Below are 19,045 nucleotides of genomic sequence, written 5' to 3'. Positions count from 1 at the left end.
CGACAAGACATCTGTTGGTGCCGGCTAACGTGGTTTCACAGTGAAAAGCTCCCAGCTAGAAATATTTGATGAGGCTGAAGCTGCAGGCACCGTGTCAGCGCACCTCATGTTCAATACATAAAATGTGGAAAGACAACGATGCACAACAAAACTGTGTCGACACAGACCGATGCAGAAGTTCCCTAAACTGCAATACCACCGGGTGCCACTAGAGGTCGGCTCCAAATAACCCTCCGGCTCCACAGACTCCCATTCAACTCGTCTCAAAAGTTTAGTCAATAAAAGTTCTCTACTATTTATCTAGATTTTTCTCGCTAAAGTCTCTCCTTCGTATTCGTTTTCTGGAATAAGGAAAATAATCCATCATTAATTAGAAAATAAGCTTAAACATTTTTTTTTTGCAGGGGGGGGGGCATGTCTGTTTGATTGACAGGCCTGTGGTGCAGTCAGGTTATAGTTATCGGTGGGCGGGACGTAGTATCGTCAGGTTTCCAATCAGATCAAGTCAGATCCACCGCTGGCTCCTCCCTCAGCTCGCCCAAATATGGTCACTTCCTCACTTCCTGCTCCAAACAACTCCGAACTAAAAATATGTTCGATGTTTCGGTACGCCCCGAGTTCACGAGCTGTGACGTGTTCGCTGATGTTTACGAGGATGATTACCTTTAATTTTCTTCGGATGTTCAGCTACAATATTGGTAACCTGACTGCACTCCAGGCCTGTCAATCAAAACAAACAAAACTTCCAAACGTACCACTTTTTGTGAAAGAAGAATCTACAATTTAAAAACTTGAGGTGACGAGTGTTTTAAACAGGAAATGATTGAAAAGGAGGCTTAAATACAAAGTGTTTCTCTCCTCTTCCTGGAATAATTCAAACACCTTCCTGCTCTCAAACTCAGCAGCTGCAGTCTGTCACGTTTCCTTGTTCCCTCCATCAGATCTGCAGCTGGAAGATGGGCGGAGCCAACATGGGTGGAGTCTAAGAGCTGATGTCCTCATTGGCTGCAGAGTCACATGATATTTAAATCAGCTGAAACCAGTTTTATCTTTGAGGAGGTGAAACTCACACAGTCACTGCTGCTGAGAGGTGAAATGGAGCAGAAAGGAGTTCAGTTGGACCGAGAAACCTTCTCTTGTTCCATCTGTCTGGATCTACTGAAGGATCCTGTGACTCTTCCATGTGGACACAGCTACTGCATGGAGTGTATTAAAGTCCACTGGGACGGACAGGACGGGACGGGAGTCTACAGCTGTCCTCAGTGCATGAAGAGGTTCATACCGAGGCCTGTCCTGGACAAAAACACCATGTTGGCAGCTTTAGTGGAGGAGCTGAAGAAGACTGGACTCCAAGCTGCTCCTGCTGATCACTGCTATGCTGGACCTGAAGATGTGGCCTGTGATGTCTGCACTGGGAGAAAACTGAAAGCTGTCAAGTCCTGTTTAGTCTGTCTGGCTTCTTATTGTGAGAAACACCTTCAGCCTCATTATGATGTCGCTCCATTAAAGAAACACAAGCTGGTGAACCCCTCCAAGAAGCTCCAGGAGAACATCTGCTCTCTTCACGACGAGGTGATGAAGATGTTCTGCCGCACCGATCGTCAGATTATCTGTTATCTCTGCTCTGTGGATTGTTGTATCTCAAATTGTTGTCCCCAATTTGTTTTCCCCGAGTCCGTTGATAGAAGCAGTCTTTAGGCATTTACCGGTCTTAGTTGATTTTTATTAAGCGTAGTTTACAAGATATCTTGGAGAGCCCAACATCAACCTGAGGTCTCTTTGTTGGATTCTGCCACATACAGATCAAGCACACACTTTTATACAGTCCTGGGCATGTTTACTTAGAGCTAATGTATAACCTCTCGTACTGAGCCTGTTCTACTTACTTCCTCCTTTCACTTACTTATTTACTAGTCTCATTTTTTTTTAATTTATTTTTTATTTTATTCACTTTATTAATCCCCGAGGGGAAATGTCTTCACTACAGCAGGGGGGCTCTCAGAGGGGAGCTGCTGCAGCAGGCTGCCACTAGCGCGGCGCCAGGTAACCTGACCTGAGGTGCATGTTTTTGGATGATGGGAGGAAGCCGGAGAACCCGGAGAGAACCCACGCAAGCACAGGGAGAACATGCAAACTCCACACAGAAAGGCCCAGGACCGGATTCGAACCCGGAACCTTTTTGCTGTGAGGCGACAATGCTAACCACTGCACCACCGTGCCGCCCTATGTCTGGGTCATTACTAGTTCAATGGTTTTCTATACCATTTATAGAGTTGTTATCCTATAGTTGGACTCTTGAACTCTCTCTTCCCTGTTTTACAACAGGTACACCCAACGATCAGTTACGCTCCGTATTTCGTACACGTGCTAAATTCCTGCATAAGCAATGTGTTCTACCATGATTACAGTCAGTATATATTTTGAACGTACATCATATGAGCCCACATATGCTTTAATCAGATCTATATTCCACAATTCCCCCTTTTGATCTCTTTTAAGAGATCACCATTTTGACAGGTATTATTAACCACAAAAATACAAAAAATGCTAAGCTAGATGACATTCACAACTATTACATACGACCTGATATCTTTTTCTCTGTCTGTGTTCTTCGGGTGAACTGTACCCGGCGTGGTTGTTCCCTTTTTCGTCTGATGAGTGCCCTTGTCTAGTTATGGTGCTCCTCTGGTCCCAATGGCACACCTGAAATCCCTATCTCCCATAATATGACACATACTACACCTGCAGAGATGAGTCCCAAGGCCATGAGCCATCTCCAGTCACCCCAGAGGCTGGTTCTCTTGTTCATCTTAATTTGTCAACAGAATTATTGCATCAATTAACAGCACAGGTATCAATAGCCAAATAAAACGTAAAATTTATTTATGTGGATCTTCAACTTGCGATCTTCTAGTGACGTGGCAGACACTTGATGCAAACGAGCCCTCCCTCGTTCGAGTCGGCTGTCTTCTTGTTTCGGATACCGATAGTAGACTGTTTCGGTATCTAATCGTTGAGGGGATTATTCTGCCCCTTTTGATGCGATGTCTTCTGGCCCAGCCGGGCTCGAGGTGTTTGTGGCGACGTCGGTGCTCGCCTCTTCCAGGGTCCGCTGCGGTTCCAGTGCTGGCGCGCACTGGGTCAAGTGATACCACGTGTCTCCTTTTCCTTCGAGCCTCACTGCATGGGAGGTCCTCTCTGTCACCAGGAACGGTCCGGTCCACCGTGGCTCGTCCCACTTTCGTTTCAGGACCTTCAGGAGGACCCACTCGGCCGTGTGCGGCGTTCCTGGCTCCCCAGGGAGCCTGTCTCGGCTACCTGGGTGGAGAAACCTGACACCAAAGCTGTTAGTTGATCATAGTATGGCTTATATTTCATCCAGGAACTTGTTTCGATCGTCACCGGGTTTCCTGCGCCTGGACCCGGAAACTGCTGTCTAGTACACAGCTCAAAAGGAGTGAACCCTGTGGTAGAATTCACAGAGCTGTGCACTGCCATCAATGCTACTGGCAGAGCCTCCACCCAGGACAGCTTGGTTTGAGCACATACTTTACTGATTTTACTTTTCAGTGTCTAATTCATTCTGATGGGTGTCTTGTCCGCAGTCAGGAATCCTGCTCTGATCCATTGCCTCAGCTCTACGTGAATAGCGCCCACCACATATGCTGCGTCTGTGTAAATATTTACAATTTTTCCTTCGGCCCATTCCAGCGCTCTAATCATAGCTTGTAATTCTGCAATCTGCGCTGATTCCTTTCCCTCCACTGGTTCTGCCACCACTTCTTCAAATCCTGCCTGCGTTCTCCTGACTACCGCTAGGGCTGCTTTCAGTCCTTCCACTGGATGTCTGTAACAACAGCCGTCGGTGAACAATGTTTCCTCAGCTTCCTGTAAGGGAGTACTCTGTAAATTTTCTCTCTCCCTGATATCTTTCTGCACTCTTTCCTCACATACATGCGGCCCTCCTTCTCCCATGTTGTCTGCCATGTTTATGCCTTCATGTGTGTATGTGATGTGTGGTGATGTCAGTGTTTTGTCCAGCCTGGTCTGTCTTAGTGATGACATGGTGTGGAGTTCACATATGCCACGACTGTGTGTGTGGTGAGTACTATCAGTTGATGTTGCATAACTATGTGTGCTGTTTCGTGTAAAATTTTAGACACTCCTGCTGCATGTCCTGCAGGGGATGTCTGGCTTCTGTGGCATCTAGTGTCACACTTACGTACATCAACACCTTCCTGTCACCCCCCTTTTTTCTGAAACAGCACATCATTTGCTGTCTGGGCTGTTTCAGAAACATCCAGATAGAATGGATCCGTGTAATCTGGTACCGACAGGTCAGTGGCATTGCTCAGGGCATTTTTGAGTGATATAAACGCCATTTCAGCCTGTGTGGTCCAGAATAAGGCGGCAGTAAGGTTCCTCATAGTCTTTTGCTCATTACCTTCTCTTTTATTTATTTTATGTTGTGGTCCTAATGTTCTATTATTATTTATCTACTTATTCTAATCTGCCCTTCTACTTCTGGTGTGACTACCGCTCTCCTATACTACACTGTCTTTGGGCCTCTTTAAACTTGAACTTTCACGTCTTAAATCTTAGTATTCTCTTATTTTCTTTGATCTATCTTATCCTTAACTTTGATCTCTTAACTTTGTTCTATCTTTTCTATTAACTCATCTCTAACTAATCTCATATTATTTTAAGTTGATTTATTTTACTTTATCTTATCCAATCAATCAACTATTCTTCTGAGACAGGTTCTGTTTCAGAAGTTGAATTGCTGGTTCATCAGACTTCCTATTTGATTGTTTAACTCATGTTTCCACATCACCGCCCCCTTTGATCCTCTGTAGTATTCTGTTGTTAGCGTCTCCTATCAGTGATCACCTGACAGGTATGAAAGGAGTTGGAGTCGGTGGAGTCTGTCGAGGTCAGCCAACTGTTTCTGACACCCAGATTGTCCGTGCCTCCCGTACTTGTGGGAGGACGTTTCCCCACCGGATCCGTCTCGGTGTTTTACGGCCTCTTGTCATGATTTCAGTGTGTCTTTTCTTTTTTAGTTTTTATTTTGATGCCTGTTGCTGGTGGTTGCTCCGAGGAGGACTGTTTGTCTCTGTCCTCACTCTCTCTGTCCACTTCTTGCGGTGCAGACATGGTGCTGGTCTGCTGTATTGCCTCCTTTGCTCTCAGGGTGTCTTGACTGTGTTGTTGCAGAGTTTCATCTTCCTCTGCACTGGTAGAGTCCTCCTGCTTCCCTCTCTGGCTACCACCCAAACCCTCTCAATCTGTCCGTGATCTTTGCATCTTATAATATCTCTCGTTTTTACTGTGGGTTTGTTTGATTTTCCCACCTTCGGGCTCTCACGGGGCTGTGATGCAGATTTTGATGTCTCTTACCTAATTTTCTCCCTTAATCTCTCCATTGTTTGTGTCCTTTTTACTTATCAGTAGCTTTGCGTCTGGCGTCATCTAATTGGAGTTTTAAAAGCTGAGCCTTTAACAGCTCCTCCTCCTGTTCCTTTTTCCTCTTTTATCTCTATGCTATCACTTATCTTAAGTTATTCTTGTTTATTCATGTATTTTCTTCAATCTTTAACCCATATTTGTTTGTTTCTTTTTTTTTTTTTTTAATTGGCTTTCTTAACCATATTGTTTCGCTATCTTTTTTTATTATTTCGTTTTTTTAACTATCACTATTATTAATTGTTCCCGTTCTTTTATTTATATATTATTACGTTCTGGATTATTATAGTCATTTGTCTGTCTCCGTTCTAAATTTTTGTTTGTTTTAGCGCGATCTTTCAGCGTTAGTTTTACTGTGTTCTGATTTTATTTTTTGCTTACTTCAAAAAAATTTTTTTATTTCTGACTGAGATCCTGCCTCTGTTTATGTTATCCTTCTCTCTCAGTAATTTTGTTCATCTGGTCTTTTCTTCACCTGCTCTTTCCGTTTACTCTCCCACACTTGCTGTGTGGCTCCGCCTGCTAATGTCATATTATGCAATCTTCTTCTCCTATCCTGCATCTCTTCCTTTTCCTTTTTCCACTTCCTTTTTTCTGTCCACCTTTAAGACCACCTTCTTTACATTTCTTTATGTCTTGTCTGGTCTTATTTTCTGCTCTACTCAGCCATGGCCACACCACCATCATGTCCTGGTCCGCGGGGAATCCTTCTGTTTCCTTCAGTTAACTTATCATATTCTCTCATTCCTCTCTTTCTGACTCCCTTGTCACATCCACTACTCAACTGCATCCGAATGAGAACCCATTGTTCTCCTATATTCACTTCTGGGTCACAGCCCCCATACTCCACACACTCTCGATCAAATTCACCTGCCATCTCCTTTTTTAAATTTTTTTTTTTCCTGTTTATTCAATACTATCCCACAGTGATAATTCAACACACACGTGGAGATTGAGTGTGAATGACTCCTTTGGGTCAATTTGTGGATCTAGTGAGACAAGCTTCTAGGCTGAATAACTTCAGTCCGGTCTCACTCCAGGGGTCGCCCCAGATACCACAAATCTTTTAATTCACGCTCACTTCTTCACCAACACCACCCTTTGTCCCCACAGAACAAGAACTTGCCGAGACTGGATGTCTCTATAAAACTTGCTTAGTTCTTGGAAGCCACCCACATTTCCCTTTTTCCTCTTTTCCTTTTACCGCATCTTCTACTACAGTCTTCCAACTTCTTCTGTCTTATCTTTTCCTTTTTATCGCCTGCTGCAGTACCCATTCCTGCCAGCACCAGCTGCATCTGGTACTCATAGGGTCCCCAGCCACTGTGGTCCATCTCACCCTCAAATTCTCCCTCCATTTTGTACTTCCTTTGTCTTTCTATTACTACCCTTCCCCCACGCCTTTCCTGGCATGTGCTCCACTTACTCACTTTTATTTGAGAGACACCGCTCTCCCAGTATTATAACTACAACTCTATTTAACGCTATTTCTAAGAGATTCGCTCTCTGAGCTTCGCTACTGCTCTATTTAGCTCTATTTCTGAGAGATTCACTCCCCAGGCATCTCAACCCTCTATTTTTGAGAGTCGCCATTCTCTGAGTATTATATTTTACAACTCTTTTTAACTCTCTTGTTCAGATTCACGCTCCCCGGGCCTTCCAACCCACAGAATTCGGGGGGTTCCTGAAATCCCCCCCGGGCCTCTAACCCAGCGCTTGCCAGGGCCTCGTCAGACCCTGGTGGGGTCCGCCACCACCAGGACTTACTTCGGGGGCTTCCTTAATTCCCCCGGGCCTTTCACCCAGCTTTACCAGTGCCCCGTCAGGCCCTGGTTTGGTCCGCCACGACCTGGACTTTACTCGCTTCTCTTCCCGAGAGATTCCGCTCTCCACAACTTTATTTTGCCTTTTTAGCGATTCAGTTTACACAGATTCACAGAGACGTTTTTAGTAGTAGTCAATCGCAGAAATTCAGTTTAAACTCGGTTTTCTGCTTACTTTCGTGCGGTCGACCTGGTCTCTGAGTGCCTGTGCTTCGCTGAATCAGGTCCGAATATGCCTCTATCCCGGACGAGCCCCCAAATTGTTGTATCTCAAATTGTTGTCCCCAATTTGTTTTCCCCGAGTCCGTTGATAGAAGCAGTCTTTAGGCATTTACCGGTCTTAGTTGATTTTTATTAAGCGTAGTTTACAAGATATCTTGGAGAGCCCAACATCAACCTGAGGTCTCTTTGTTGGATTCTGCCACATACAGATCAAGCACACACTTTTATACAGTCCTGGGCATGTTTACTTAGAGCTAATGTATAACCTCTCATACTGAGCCTGTTCTACTTACTTCCTCCTTTCACTTACTTATTTACTCGTCTCATGTCTGGGTCATTACTAGTTCAATGGTTTTCTATACCATTTATAGAGTTGTTATCCTATAGTTGGACTCTTCAACTCTCTCTTCCCTGTTTTACAACAGGTACACCCAACGGTCAGTTACGCTCCGTATTTCGTACACGTGCTAAATTCCTGCATAAGCAATGTGTTCTACCATGATTACAGTCAGTATATATTTTGAACGTACATCATATGAGCCCACATATGCTTTAATCATATCTATATTCCACAGGATGAACATAAAGACCACGACACCGTCTCAGCTGCAGCAGAAAGGACCGAGAGGCAGAGAGAGCTCGAGGGGAGTCGAGGAAACGTCCAGCAGAAAATCCAGGACAGACAGAAAGATGTGAAGCTGTTTCAGCAGGAGGTGGAGGACATCAATCAGTCTGCTGAGAAAACACTGGAGGGCAGCGAGAAGCTCTTCACCCAGCTGATGAGTCTCCTCCAGGAAAGAAGCCGCGATGTGAAGCAGGAGGTCAGATCCCAGCAGGAAACCCAAGTGAGTCGAGTCAAAGAGCTTCAGGAGAAGCTGGAGCAGGAGATCGCTGAGCTGAAGAGGAAAGACGCCGAGCTGGAGCAGCTCTCACACACAGAGGATCACAACGAGTTCCTGCACAACTACCCCTCAGTGTCAGCACTCAGTGAGCCTACAGACTCATCCAGCATCCATATCCGTCCTCTCACCTACTTTCAGGATGTGACAGCAGCTGTGTCAGAGGTCAGAGATAAACTACAGCAAGTTCTGGATGAAGAATGGAAGAAGATCTCAGTGTCAGTGAATGAAGTGGACGTTTTACTGTCACAACCAGGACCAAAGACCAGAGCTGGATTCTTAAGATATTCACAAGAAATCACACTGGATCCAAACACAGCATACAGAAAGATGTTATTATCTGATGGGAACAGAAAAGTAACAGTAATGAATCAGAATCAGTCTTATTCTGATCATCCAGACAGATTCAGTAGATGTTTTCAGGTCCTGAGTAGAGAGAGTCTGACTGGACGTTGTTACTTTGAGGTGGAGAGGAGAGGAAGAGTTGAAGTAGCAGTCGCATACAAGAATATCAACAGAACAGGGAGCGTGATGGAAAGTGTGTTTGGACGTAATAACAAATCTTGGTCATTAGATTGTTACAATAACAGTCTTTGGTACAACAACATCAAAACTCCCGTCTCAGGTCCTCCACCCTCCAGAGTGGGGGTGTACCTGGATCACAGTGCAGGTACTCTGTCCTTCTACAGCGTCTCTGAGACCATGACTCTCCTCCACAGAGTCCAGACCACGTTCACTCAGCCGCTCCATGTTGGGTTAGGGTTCAGGTTATTCATCGTTGGAAACTCTGCTGAGTTTTGTAAACTGAAATAAACTGAAGTCTTTCAGGTTTCAGTGGGTTTAAACCTGCATTTTCATTTTCCATTTCATTTTCTCTTCATCATTGAGGCGTTTCTGCTCTGAACAAAGATCTGCTGTCAATCAAGCATTATGGGCGTCACCTGGACGTCTTCTTGATAGTTGTTATCTTCATGTTAATATGTTTTATTATTGTTTTTAAGCTCTTTTCACACCGTTCCTGTAGTGAAAACCACGTATCTCTAAATTTGGTGAAGTTGAATTTTGAATTATTTTCTGTTAAACTAAAGAGATTTAAATGTTCTTTTATGGACTGAGATGATTCTCCTGCTAAATTAACTATTTTAAAAAACCTAACAAAGCTGAAAAGGTGTTTATTTCTTAGATACGTGGTTCTCACAGGACAGCAACGCTCCAAATATGTGATGATCTGGTTCAATATGACGCTTTACAAATCAACAATATATAAAGTAGTTGAAATGAGCAAAACCTTCAGTGACTATGACGGTAAAATTCACATTAATCCAGCAGCAATATGAATCTAAAAACATCAGATATATAATAGTAAAACACCAACAGGGAACATTTTCTGCTTCATGTGTACTTTTACTATTTGTGTTTTCAGTGTATTTTTGCTGACGATACTTTTACTTCAACAAGGTTTTGAATGCAGGACTTCTAGTATTTTCAGTCTGGTGTCAGAACTTTTTCTGAAATAAAGGAGCTGAATTCTTTCACTGCTTCATATATAGTAATATAGATTATTCAGAGGGAACAAAGCAGCACTTTTACTTTAATACTTTCACTAAATGTTGCTGCTAACGCTTCTGTACTTTTACCTGAGTAAGCTGTTTAATTAAGGACTTTGACTTGTAATGGAGTATCTTTGTTTTCTTTGCTGTATTTGTACTTTTACTTCAATAAATGTTCTGAATACTTCATCCACCATTTGTCTGAGTTGAATTAGACTAAATGGTGCTGCTTGTTTCCAGAATGGCCACCAGAGGGAGCACTCTGCCCACTGACAGCGCTCGTTGCCCCTGGAGACTAATAAGTGAACTTTTCAGAGGTAAAACAAAGATCCTCAAATCTTTGTTTCATGTTACAGCAGCAGAAACAGAGGGCGTCTCAGTTTGTGGGGGAAACTTCAACTTAGTCATGAATCACAGCCGAGACGACGAGTTTGAGGAGGAATAAAAAAAACTGCTCTCAAACTCAGCAGCTGCAGTCTGTCACGTTTCCTTGTTCCCTCCATCAGAGCTGCAGCTGGAAGATGGGCGGAGCCAACATGGGTGGAGTCTAAGAGCTGATGTCCTCATTGGCTGCAGAGTCACATGATATTTAAATCAGCTGAAACTATTTTGATCTTTCAGTAAGTGAAACTCACGCAGTCACTGCTGCTGAGAGGTGAAATGGAGCAGAAAGGAGTTCAGTTGGACCAAGAAACCTTCTCTTGTTGCATCTGTCTGGATCTACTGAAGGATCCGGTGGGTCTTCCATGTGGACACAGCTACTGCATGGAGTGTATTAAAGTCCACTGGGACGGACAGGACGGGACAGGAGTCTACAGCTGTCCTCAGTGCAGGAAGAGGTTCATACCGAGGCCTGTCCTGGACAAAAACACCATGTTGGCAGTTTTAGTGGAGGAGCTGAAGAAGACTGGACTCCAAGCTGCTCCTGCTGATCACTGCTATGCTGGACCTGAAGATGTGGCCTGTGATGTCTGCACTGGGAGAAAACTGAAAGCTGTCAAGTCCTGTTTATTCTGTCTGGCTTCTTATTGTGAGAAACACCTTCAGCCTCATTATGATGCCGCAACATTCAAGAAACACAATCTGGTGAACCCCTCCAAGAAGCTCCAGGAGAACATCTGCTCTCTTCACGACGAGGTGATGAAGATGTTCTGCCGCACCGATCATCAGAGTATCTGTTATCTCTGCTCTGTGGATGAACATAAAGACCACGACACCGTCTCAGCTGCAGCAGAAAGGACCGAGAGGCAGAGAGAGCTCGAGGGGAGTCGAGGAAAAGTCCAGCAGAAAATCCAGGACAGACAGAAAGATGTGAAGCTGCTTCAGCAGGAGGTGGAGGACATCAATCAGTCTGCTGAGAAAACACTGGAGGGCAACGAGAAGCTCTTCATCCAGCTGATGAGTCTCCTCCAGGAAAGAAGCCGCGATGTGAAGCAGGAGGTCAGATCCCAGCAGGAAACCCAAGTGAGTCGAGTCAAAGAGCTTCAGGAGAAGCTGGAGCAGGAGATCGCTGAGCTGAAGAGGAAAGACGCCGAGCTGGAGCAGCTCTCACACACAGAGGATCACAACGAGTTCCTGCACAACTACCCCTCAGTGTCAGCACTCAGTGAGCCTACAGACTCATCCAGCATCCATATCCGTCCTCTCACCTACTTTCAGGATGTGACAGCAGCTGTGTCAGAGGCCAGAGATAAACTACAGCAAGTTCTGGATGAAGAATGGAAGAAGATTTCAGTGTCAGTGAATGAAGTGGACGTTTTACTGTCACAACCAGGACCAAAGACCAGAGCTGGATTCTTAAGATATTCACAAGAAATCACACTGGATCCAAACACAGCAAACGGACGGATGTTATTATCTGATGGGAACAGAAAAGTAACAGTAATGGATCAGAATCAGTCTTATTCTGATCATCCAGACAGATTCAGTAGATGTTATCAGGTCCTGAGTAGAGAGAGTCTGACTGGACGTTGTTACTTTGAGGTGGAGATGAGAGGAGGAGGAGTTGATGTAGCAGTCGCATACAAGAATATCAATAGAACAGGGTGCTGGATGGAAAGTGTGTTTGGACGTAATAACAAATCTTGGTCATTAGATTGTTCCAATAACAGTCTTTGGTACAACAACATTGAAACTCCCGTCTCAGGTCCTCCATCCTCCAGAGTGGGGGTGTACCTGGATCACAGTGCAGGTACTCTGTCCTTCTACAGCGTCTCTGAGACCATGACTCTCCTCCACAGAGTCCAGACCACGTTCACTCAGCCGCTCCACGCTGGGTTTTGGTCTGCGTTCATTGGAGACTCTGCTGAGTTTTGTAAACTGAAATAAACTGAAGTCTTTCAGGTTTCAGTGGGTTTAAACCTGCATTTTCATTTTCCATTTCATTTTCTCTCCATCATTGAGGCGTTTCTGCTCTGAACAAAGATCTGCTGTCAATCAAGCATTATGGGCGTCACCTGGACGTCTTCTTGATAGTTGTTATCTTCATGTTAATATGTTTTATTATTGTTTTTAAGCTCTTTTCACACCGTTCCTGTAGTGAAAACCACGTATCTCTAAATTTGGTGAAGTTGAATTTTGAATTATTTTCTGATAATTTAAAGAGATTTAAATGTTATTTTATGGACTGAGATGATTCTCCTGCTAAATTAACTATTTTAAAAAAGCTGACAAAGCTGAAAAGGTGTTTATTTCTTAGATACGTGGTTCTCACAGGACAGCAACGCTCCAAATATGTGATGATCTGGTTCAATATGACGCTTTACAAATCAACAATATATAAATTAGTTGAAATGAGCAAAACCTTCAGTGACTATGACGGTAAAATTCACTTTAATCCAGCAGCAATATGAATCTACAAACATCATGTATATAATAGTAAAACACCAACAGGGAACATTTTCTGCTTCGTGTGTACTTTTACTTTTTGTGTTTTCAGTGTATTTTTGCTGACGATACTTTTACTTCAACAAGGTTTTGAATGCAGGACTTCTAGTATTTTCAGTCTGGTATCAGAACTTTTTCTGAAATAAAGGAGCTGAATTCTTTCACTGCTTCATATATAGTAATATAGATTATTCAGAGGGAACAAAGCAGCACTTTTACTTTAATACTTTCACTAAATGTTGCTGCTAACGCTTCTGTACTTTTACCTGATTAAGCTGTTTAATTAAGGACTTTGACTTGTAATGGAGTATCTTTGTTTTCTTTGCTGTATTTGTACTTTTACTTCAATAAATGTTCTGAATACTTCATCCACCATTTGTCTGAGTTGAATTTGAAACTAGATTAGATGTTCACACGGGGAACACGTCTGCACTACATTTAACTATAGTATGGAGGAATCTAGCAGGGATGTGTGAGTGGGATGTAGAAGATGAAATATCGGTGGGTGGTGGCCATTTTCCAATATGCTGTAAAGTATCATTACAAAGGAGGAAGCAGGAGATATAGTGGGTAAGTGGGTCTTTAATATATATATATATATATATATATATATGAGAGAGAAATGGATCAAATAGATTGAAATGAAGATATTGAACAGATTAATAGAAAATTAATATTTACAGTGCTGGAAGCTGCAAATCCAACAAGTGTTAAAGGTGAAGGAAGGATGAAGAGAAAGGCTGCCCCCTGGTGGACAGATGAGTGTTGGAGAGAAGCGACAGAAAGAAACAAAGCTCTCTTAGGTTATGAAGAAAAATCACATCACTTCCAGAATTTAATACAATACGAACAAGCAGAAACGAGGGTTCATAAAAAAAATCATTCTGAAAGCAAAGAGGGAAATCTGGAAGAGTTATTGGATCAGATTTGGGGGATGATTAGAAGCAGGAGAGGAATTAGAAGAGTACGGCAGGTTAGTTAAGATTATAAGATTATGGAAATAATGATTCCACACAGATTCAGATTTTCTCCGTCGGGATCTGCGCCTGTCTCTGTTTGTCGTTCCCTCCGTTTCCCCCGATCTCCCTTTTCCTGGTGTTTCCTGTCTCCCCTGTTTGTTTCTGTCCTCCAGGTGTTTCTATGTTCTGGTCTGCGTCTGGAAGGTTTGGATTCATTGGTCAGCGCCTCCAGTCACCTCCCACTACCACACCTCTTTCAGCTGGCACAGCTGCTTCTCATCCAGGTAATCACCACCTGGCAGCACGTGAACCCCGGACCTGGACTCCGCCTGCGTCCGTCCGTCCGTCCGATCGTCTCACCTGGTACCACGTTGCAAGTTCGGTAAGTCCGGTTCTGACCCCCCTTGTCTGTCTCCCGCCTGCCGCGGTCCTGCCTGTCTGTCTGCTACCAGGTGGTACGTACCCGCCGTCCTCCGTCGGTTCCTCGGAGACCACCGGGTGTCCGGCCCCCTGCTCGGCGTCGGTTCCTCGGAGACCACCTTGCTGCCCGGTGTGGAGCGCGGGGACCGGTGTCCATTGTCTGAGGCTATTAGAAGACGGTTTGTAACTTTCACCAGTCCTGTTTCTGTGCTGTGATGAACTCTAAAGCCTGACTGAACATCTTCAAACAGACCGTTCCTCTGGAAATGATCACAAAGTTGATTTGCAACAACTTTTTCAAGGATTTTAGAAACAAACGGCAGGTTGGTAACTGGTCTGTAAGTTTTCCTGAAACAGCTGATCAAGAGTCGGCTTTCTAAGTACAGTTTTGATTACAGACACTTTAAAAGCTTGTGGTACATAAACGGTTCCATGAGAAAGGTTTGATCTGATCTAATATAGAAGTACTAATTAAAGGGAAGACTTCCTCGAGGAGTTTAGTTGGGATGAGATCCAAGAGACCGGTAGATGATCCAGATGAGAAAATAATTGAAGTTAGCTTGGAGATCTCAACAGGAGAGAAATGTTCAATTTGGGTGTAACAGACTAAAAGTCTGACTTTTTAAAGGAGTTACCACAAAGTTTAGGTCTGGGGTTAATTGATAAGCTCGAGTGGAAGATTACTGCCAGAATCTGGAGGAATATGATAATATGGGAGGAGTTGTTTCATATCTTTGTCCACTTTTATATAAACTCTGAGGGCACAACACAGGACAACATTTTGGAGAATAAAAAACTGGAGTGCAAATTGTGAACACAGAATCAAAGAAGAATCTAGAATTTAAAAACTTGAGGTGACGAGTGTTTTAAACAGGAAATGATTGAAAAGGAGGCTTGACTACAAAGTGCTTCTCTCCTCTTCCTGGAAGTGAAACTCACACAGTCACTGCTGCTGAGAGGTGAAATGGAGCAGAAAGGAGTTCAGCTGGACCGAGAAACCTTCTCTTGTTCCATCTGTCTGGATCTACTGAAGGATCCGGTGACTCTTCCATGTGGACACAACTACTGCATGGAGTGTATTAAAGTCCACTGGGACGGACAGGACGGGACAGGAGTCTACAGCTGTCCTCGGTGCAGGCAGGACTTCATACCGAGGCCTGTCCTGGACATAAACACCATGTTGGCAGCTTTAGTGGAGGAGCTGAAGAAGACTGGACTCCAAGCTGCTCCTGCTGATCACTGCTATGCTGGACCTGAAGATGTGGCCTGTGATTTCTGCACTGGGAAAAAACTGAAAGCTGTCAAGTCCTGTTTATTCTGTCTGGCTTCTTATTGTGAGAAACACCTTCAGCCTCATTATGATGTCGCTCCATTAAAGAAACACAAGCTGGTGAACCCCTCCAAGAAGCTCCAGGAGAACATCTGCTCTCTTCACGACGAGGTGATGAAGATGTTCTGCCTCACCGATCGTCAGATTATCTGTTATCTCTGCTCTGTGGAGGAACATAAAGACCACGACACCGTCTCAGCTGCAGCAGAAAGGACCGAGAGGCTTAGAGAGCTCGAGGGGAGTCGAGGAAACGTCCAGCAGAAAATCCAGGACAGACAGAAAGATGTGAAGCTGCTTCAGCAGGAGGTGGAGGACATCAATCAGTCTGCTGAGAAAACACTGGAGGGCAACGAGAAGCTCTTCATCCAGCTGATGAGTCTCCTCCAGGAAAGAAGCCGCGATGTGAAGCAGGAGGTCAGATCCCAGCAGGAAACCCAAGTGAGTCGAGTCAAAGAGCTTCAGGAGAAGCTGGAGCAGGAGATCGCTGAGCTGAAGAGGAAAGACGCCGAGCTGGAGCAGCTCTCACACACAGAGGATCACAACGAGTTCCTGCACAACTACCCCTCAGTGTCAGCACTCAGTGAGCCTACAGACTCATCCAGCATCCATATCCGTCCTCTCACCTACTTTCAGGATGTGACAGCAGCTGTGTCAGAGGTCAGAGATAAACTACAGCAAGTTCTGGATGAAGAATGGAAGAAGATCTCAGTGTCAGTGAAGGAAGTGGACGTTTTACTGTCACAACCAGGACCAAAGACCAGAGCTGGATTCTTAAGATATTCACAAGAAATCACACTGGATCCAAACACAGCATACAGACAGATGTTATTATCTGATGGGAACAGAAAAGTAACACGAATGGATCAGAATCAGTCTTATTCTGATCATCCAGACAGATTCATTGGATGTTGTCAGGTCCTGAGTAGAGAGAGTCTGACTGGACTTTGTTACTTTGAGGTGGAGATGAGAGGAAGAGGAGGAGTTGATGTAGCAGTCGCATACAAGAATATCAACAGAACAGGGTGCTGGATGGAAAGTGTGTTTGGACGTAATAACAAATCTTGGTCATTAGATTGTTCCAATAACAGTCTTTGGTTCAACAACATTCAAACTCCCGTCTCAGGTCCTCCATCCTCCAGAGTGGGGGTGTACCTGGATCACAGTGCAGGTACTCTGTCCTTCTACAGCGTCTCTGAGACCATGACTCTCCTCCACAGAGTCCAGACCACGTTCACTCAGCCGCTCCACGTTGGGTTTTGGTCTGCTTTCGTTGGAGACTCTGCTGAGTTTTGTAAACTGAAATAAACTGAAGTCTTTCAGGTTTCAGTGGGTTTAAACCTGCATTTTCATTTTCCATTTCATTTTCTCTCCATCATTGAGGCGTTTCTGCTCTGAACAAAGATCTGCTGTCAATCAAGCATTATGGGCGGCCCCCGGACGTCTTCTTGATAGTTGTTATCTTCATGTTAATATGTTTTATTATTGTTTTTAAGCTCTTTTCACACCGTTCCTGTAGTGAAAACCACGTATCTCTAAATGTGGTGAAGTTGAATTAGATTATTTTCTGATAATTTAAAGTGATTTAAATGTTCTTTTATGGACTGAGATGATTCTCCTGCTAAATTAACTATTTTAAAAAACGTGACAAAGCTGAAAAGGTGTTTATTTCTTAGATACGTGGTTCTCACAGGACAGCAACGCTCCAAATATGTGATGATCTGGTTCAATATGACGCTTTACAAATCAACAATATATAAAGTAGTTGAAATGAGCAAAACCTTCAGTGACTATGATGGTAAAATTCACTTTAATCCAGCAGCAATATGAATCTAAAAACATCACATATATAATAGGAAAACACTAACAGGGAACGTTTTCTGCTTCGTGTGTACTTTTACTTTTTGTGTTTTCAGTGTATTTTTGCTGACGATACTTTTACTCCAACAAGGTTTTGAATGCAGGACTTCTAGTATTTTCAGTCTGGTATCTTAACTTTTTCTGAAATAAAGGAGCTGAATTCTTTCACTGCTTCATATATAGTAATATAGATTATTCAGAGGGAACAAAGCAGCACTTTTACTTTAATACTTTCACTAAATGTTGCTGCTAACGCTTCTGTACTTTTACCTGATTAAGCTGTTTAATTAAGGACTTTGACTTGTAATGGAGTATCTTTGTTTTCTTTGCTGTATTTGTACTTTTACTTCAATAAATGTTCTGAATACTTCATCCACCATTTGTCTGAGTTGAATTTGAAACGAGATTAGATGTTCACACGGGGAACACGTCTGCACTACATTTAACTATAGTATGGAGGAATCTAGCAGGGATGTGTGAGTGGGATGTAGAAGATGAAATATCAGTGGGTGGTGGCCATTTTCCAATATGCTGTAAAGTATCATTACAAAGGAGGAAGCAGGAGATATAGTGGGTAAGTGGGTCTTTAATATATATATATATATATATATATATATATATATATATATATATGAGAGAGAAATGGATGAAATAGATTGAAATGAAGATATTGAACAGATTAATAGAAAATTAATATTTACAGTGCTGGAAGCTGCAAATCCAACAAGTGTTAAAGGTGAAGGAAGGATGAAGAGAAAGGCTGCCCCCTGGTGGACAGATGAGTGTTGGAGAGCAGCGACAGAAAGAAACAAAGCTCTCTTAGGTTATGAAGAAAAATCACATCACTTCCAGAATTTAATACAATACGAACAAGCAGAAACGAGAGTTCATAAAAAAAATCATTCTGAAAGCAAAGAGGGAAATCTGGAAGAGTTATTGGATCAGATTTGGGGGATGATTAGAAGCAGGAGAGGAATTAGAAGAGTACGGCAGGTTAGTTAAGATTATAAGATTACGGAAATAATGATTCCACACAGATTCAGATTTTCTCCGTCGGGATCTGCGCCTGTCTCTGTTTGTCGTTCCCTCCGTTTCCCCCGATCTCCCTTTTCCTGGTGTTTCCTGTCTCCCCTGTTTGTTTCTGTCCTCCAGGTGTTTCTATGTTCTGGTCTGCGTCTGGAGGGTTTGGATTCATTGGTCAGCGCCTCCAGTCACCTCCCACTACCACACCTCTTTCAGCTGGCACAGCTGCTTCTCATCCCGGTAATCACCACCTGGCAGCACGTGAACCCCGGACCTGGACTCCACCTGCGTCCGTCCGTCCGTCCGATCGTCTCACCTGGTACCACGTTGCAAGTTCGGTAAGTCCGGTTCTGACCCCCCTTGTCTGTCTCCCGCCTGCCGCGGTCCTGCCTGTCTGTCTGCTACCAGGTGGTACGTACCCGCCGTCCTCCGTCGGTTCCTCGGAGACCACCGGGTGTCCGGCCCCCTGCTCGGCGTCGGTTCCTCGGAGACCACCTTGCTGCCCGGTGTGGAGCGCGGGGACCGGTGTCCATTGTCTGAGGCTATTAGAAGACGGTTTGTAACTTTCACCAGTCCTGTTTCTGTGCTGTGATGAACTCTAAAGCCCGAC

At 43.9% G+C, this 19,045-nt stretch overlaps 3 protein-coding genes across 3 annotated transcripts; all 3 read left to right on the top strand.

The window, feature by feature from the left end:
• Positions 1-1,069: 1,069 nt before the first annotated feature.
• LOC138210865 (tripartite motif-containing protein 16-like) lies at positions 1,070-10,153 on the top strand. Its single transcript, XM_069170207.1, has 2 exons — positions 1,070-1,626; positions 8,087-10,153. The coding sequence occupies exons 1-2, from the start codon at positions 1,096-1,098 to the stop codon at positions 9,221-9,223; spliced, it is 1,668 nt and encodes a 555-aa protein (XP_069026308.1). The 5' UTR covers positions 1,070-1,095; the 3' UTR covers positions 9,224-10,153.
• Positions 10,154-10,620: 467 nt separating this feature from the next.
• Positions 10,621-13,218, top strand: LOC138210736 (tripartite motif-containing protein 16-like). Its single transcript, XM_069170028.1, has one exon. It carries the CDS (start codon positions 10,621-10,623, stop codon positions 12,286-12,288), a length of 1,668 nt encoding a protein of 555 aa, XP_069026129.1. The 3' UTR covers positions 12,289-13,218.
• Positions 13,219-14,998: 1,780 nt separating this feature from the next.
• Positions 14,999-17,788, top strand: LOC138210864 (tripartite motif-containing protein 16-like). Its single transcript, XM_069170206.1, has one exon. The coding sequence runs from the start codon at positions 15,190-15,192 to the stop codon at positions 16,858-16,860; it is 1,671 nt and encodes a 556-aa protein (XP_069026307.1). The 5' UTR covers positions 14,999-15,189; the 3' UTR covers positions 16,861-17,788.
• Positions 17,789-19,045: the final 1,257 nt, after the last annotated feature.

This window comes from Embiotoca jacksoni, unplaced genomic scaffold (assembly GCF_022577435.1).
Source record: "Embiotoca jacksoni isolate LCO1_2020_lvr unplaced genomic scaffold, fEmbJac1.0.p SCAF_48, whole genome shotgun sequence".
NCBI lineage: Eukaryota > Metazoa > Chordata > Actinopteri > Embiotocidae > Embiotoca > Embiotoca jacksoni.
The sequence above is the reverse complement of the archived record's forward strand: the minus strand, read 5'-3'. Positions and strand labels throughout refer to the sequence as shown.

Bases quoted from the DNA above. Each gene is read 5' to 3' on its own strand.
- LOC138210736 (XM_069170028.1), top strand. From the start codon at position 10,621: ATGGAGCAGAAAGGAGTTCAGTTGGACCAAGAAACCTTCTCTTGTTGC.
- LOC138210865 (XM_069170207.1), top strand. From the start codon at position 1,096: ATGGAGCAGAAAGGAGTTCAGTTGGACCGAGAAACCTTCTCTTGTTCC. The intron at 1,627-8,086 runs GTGGATTGTTGT...TATATTCCACAG, and splicing joins TTATCTGTTATCTCTGCTCT to GATGAACATAAAGACCACGA.
- LOC138210864 (XM_069170206.1), top strand. From the start codon at position 15,190: ATGGAGCAGAAAGGAGTTCAGCTGGACCGAGAAACCTTCTCTTGTTCC.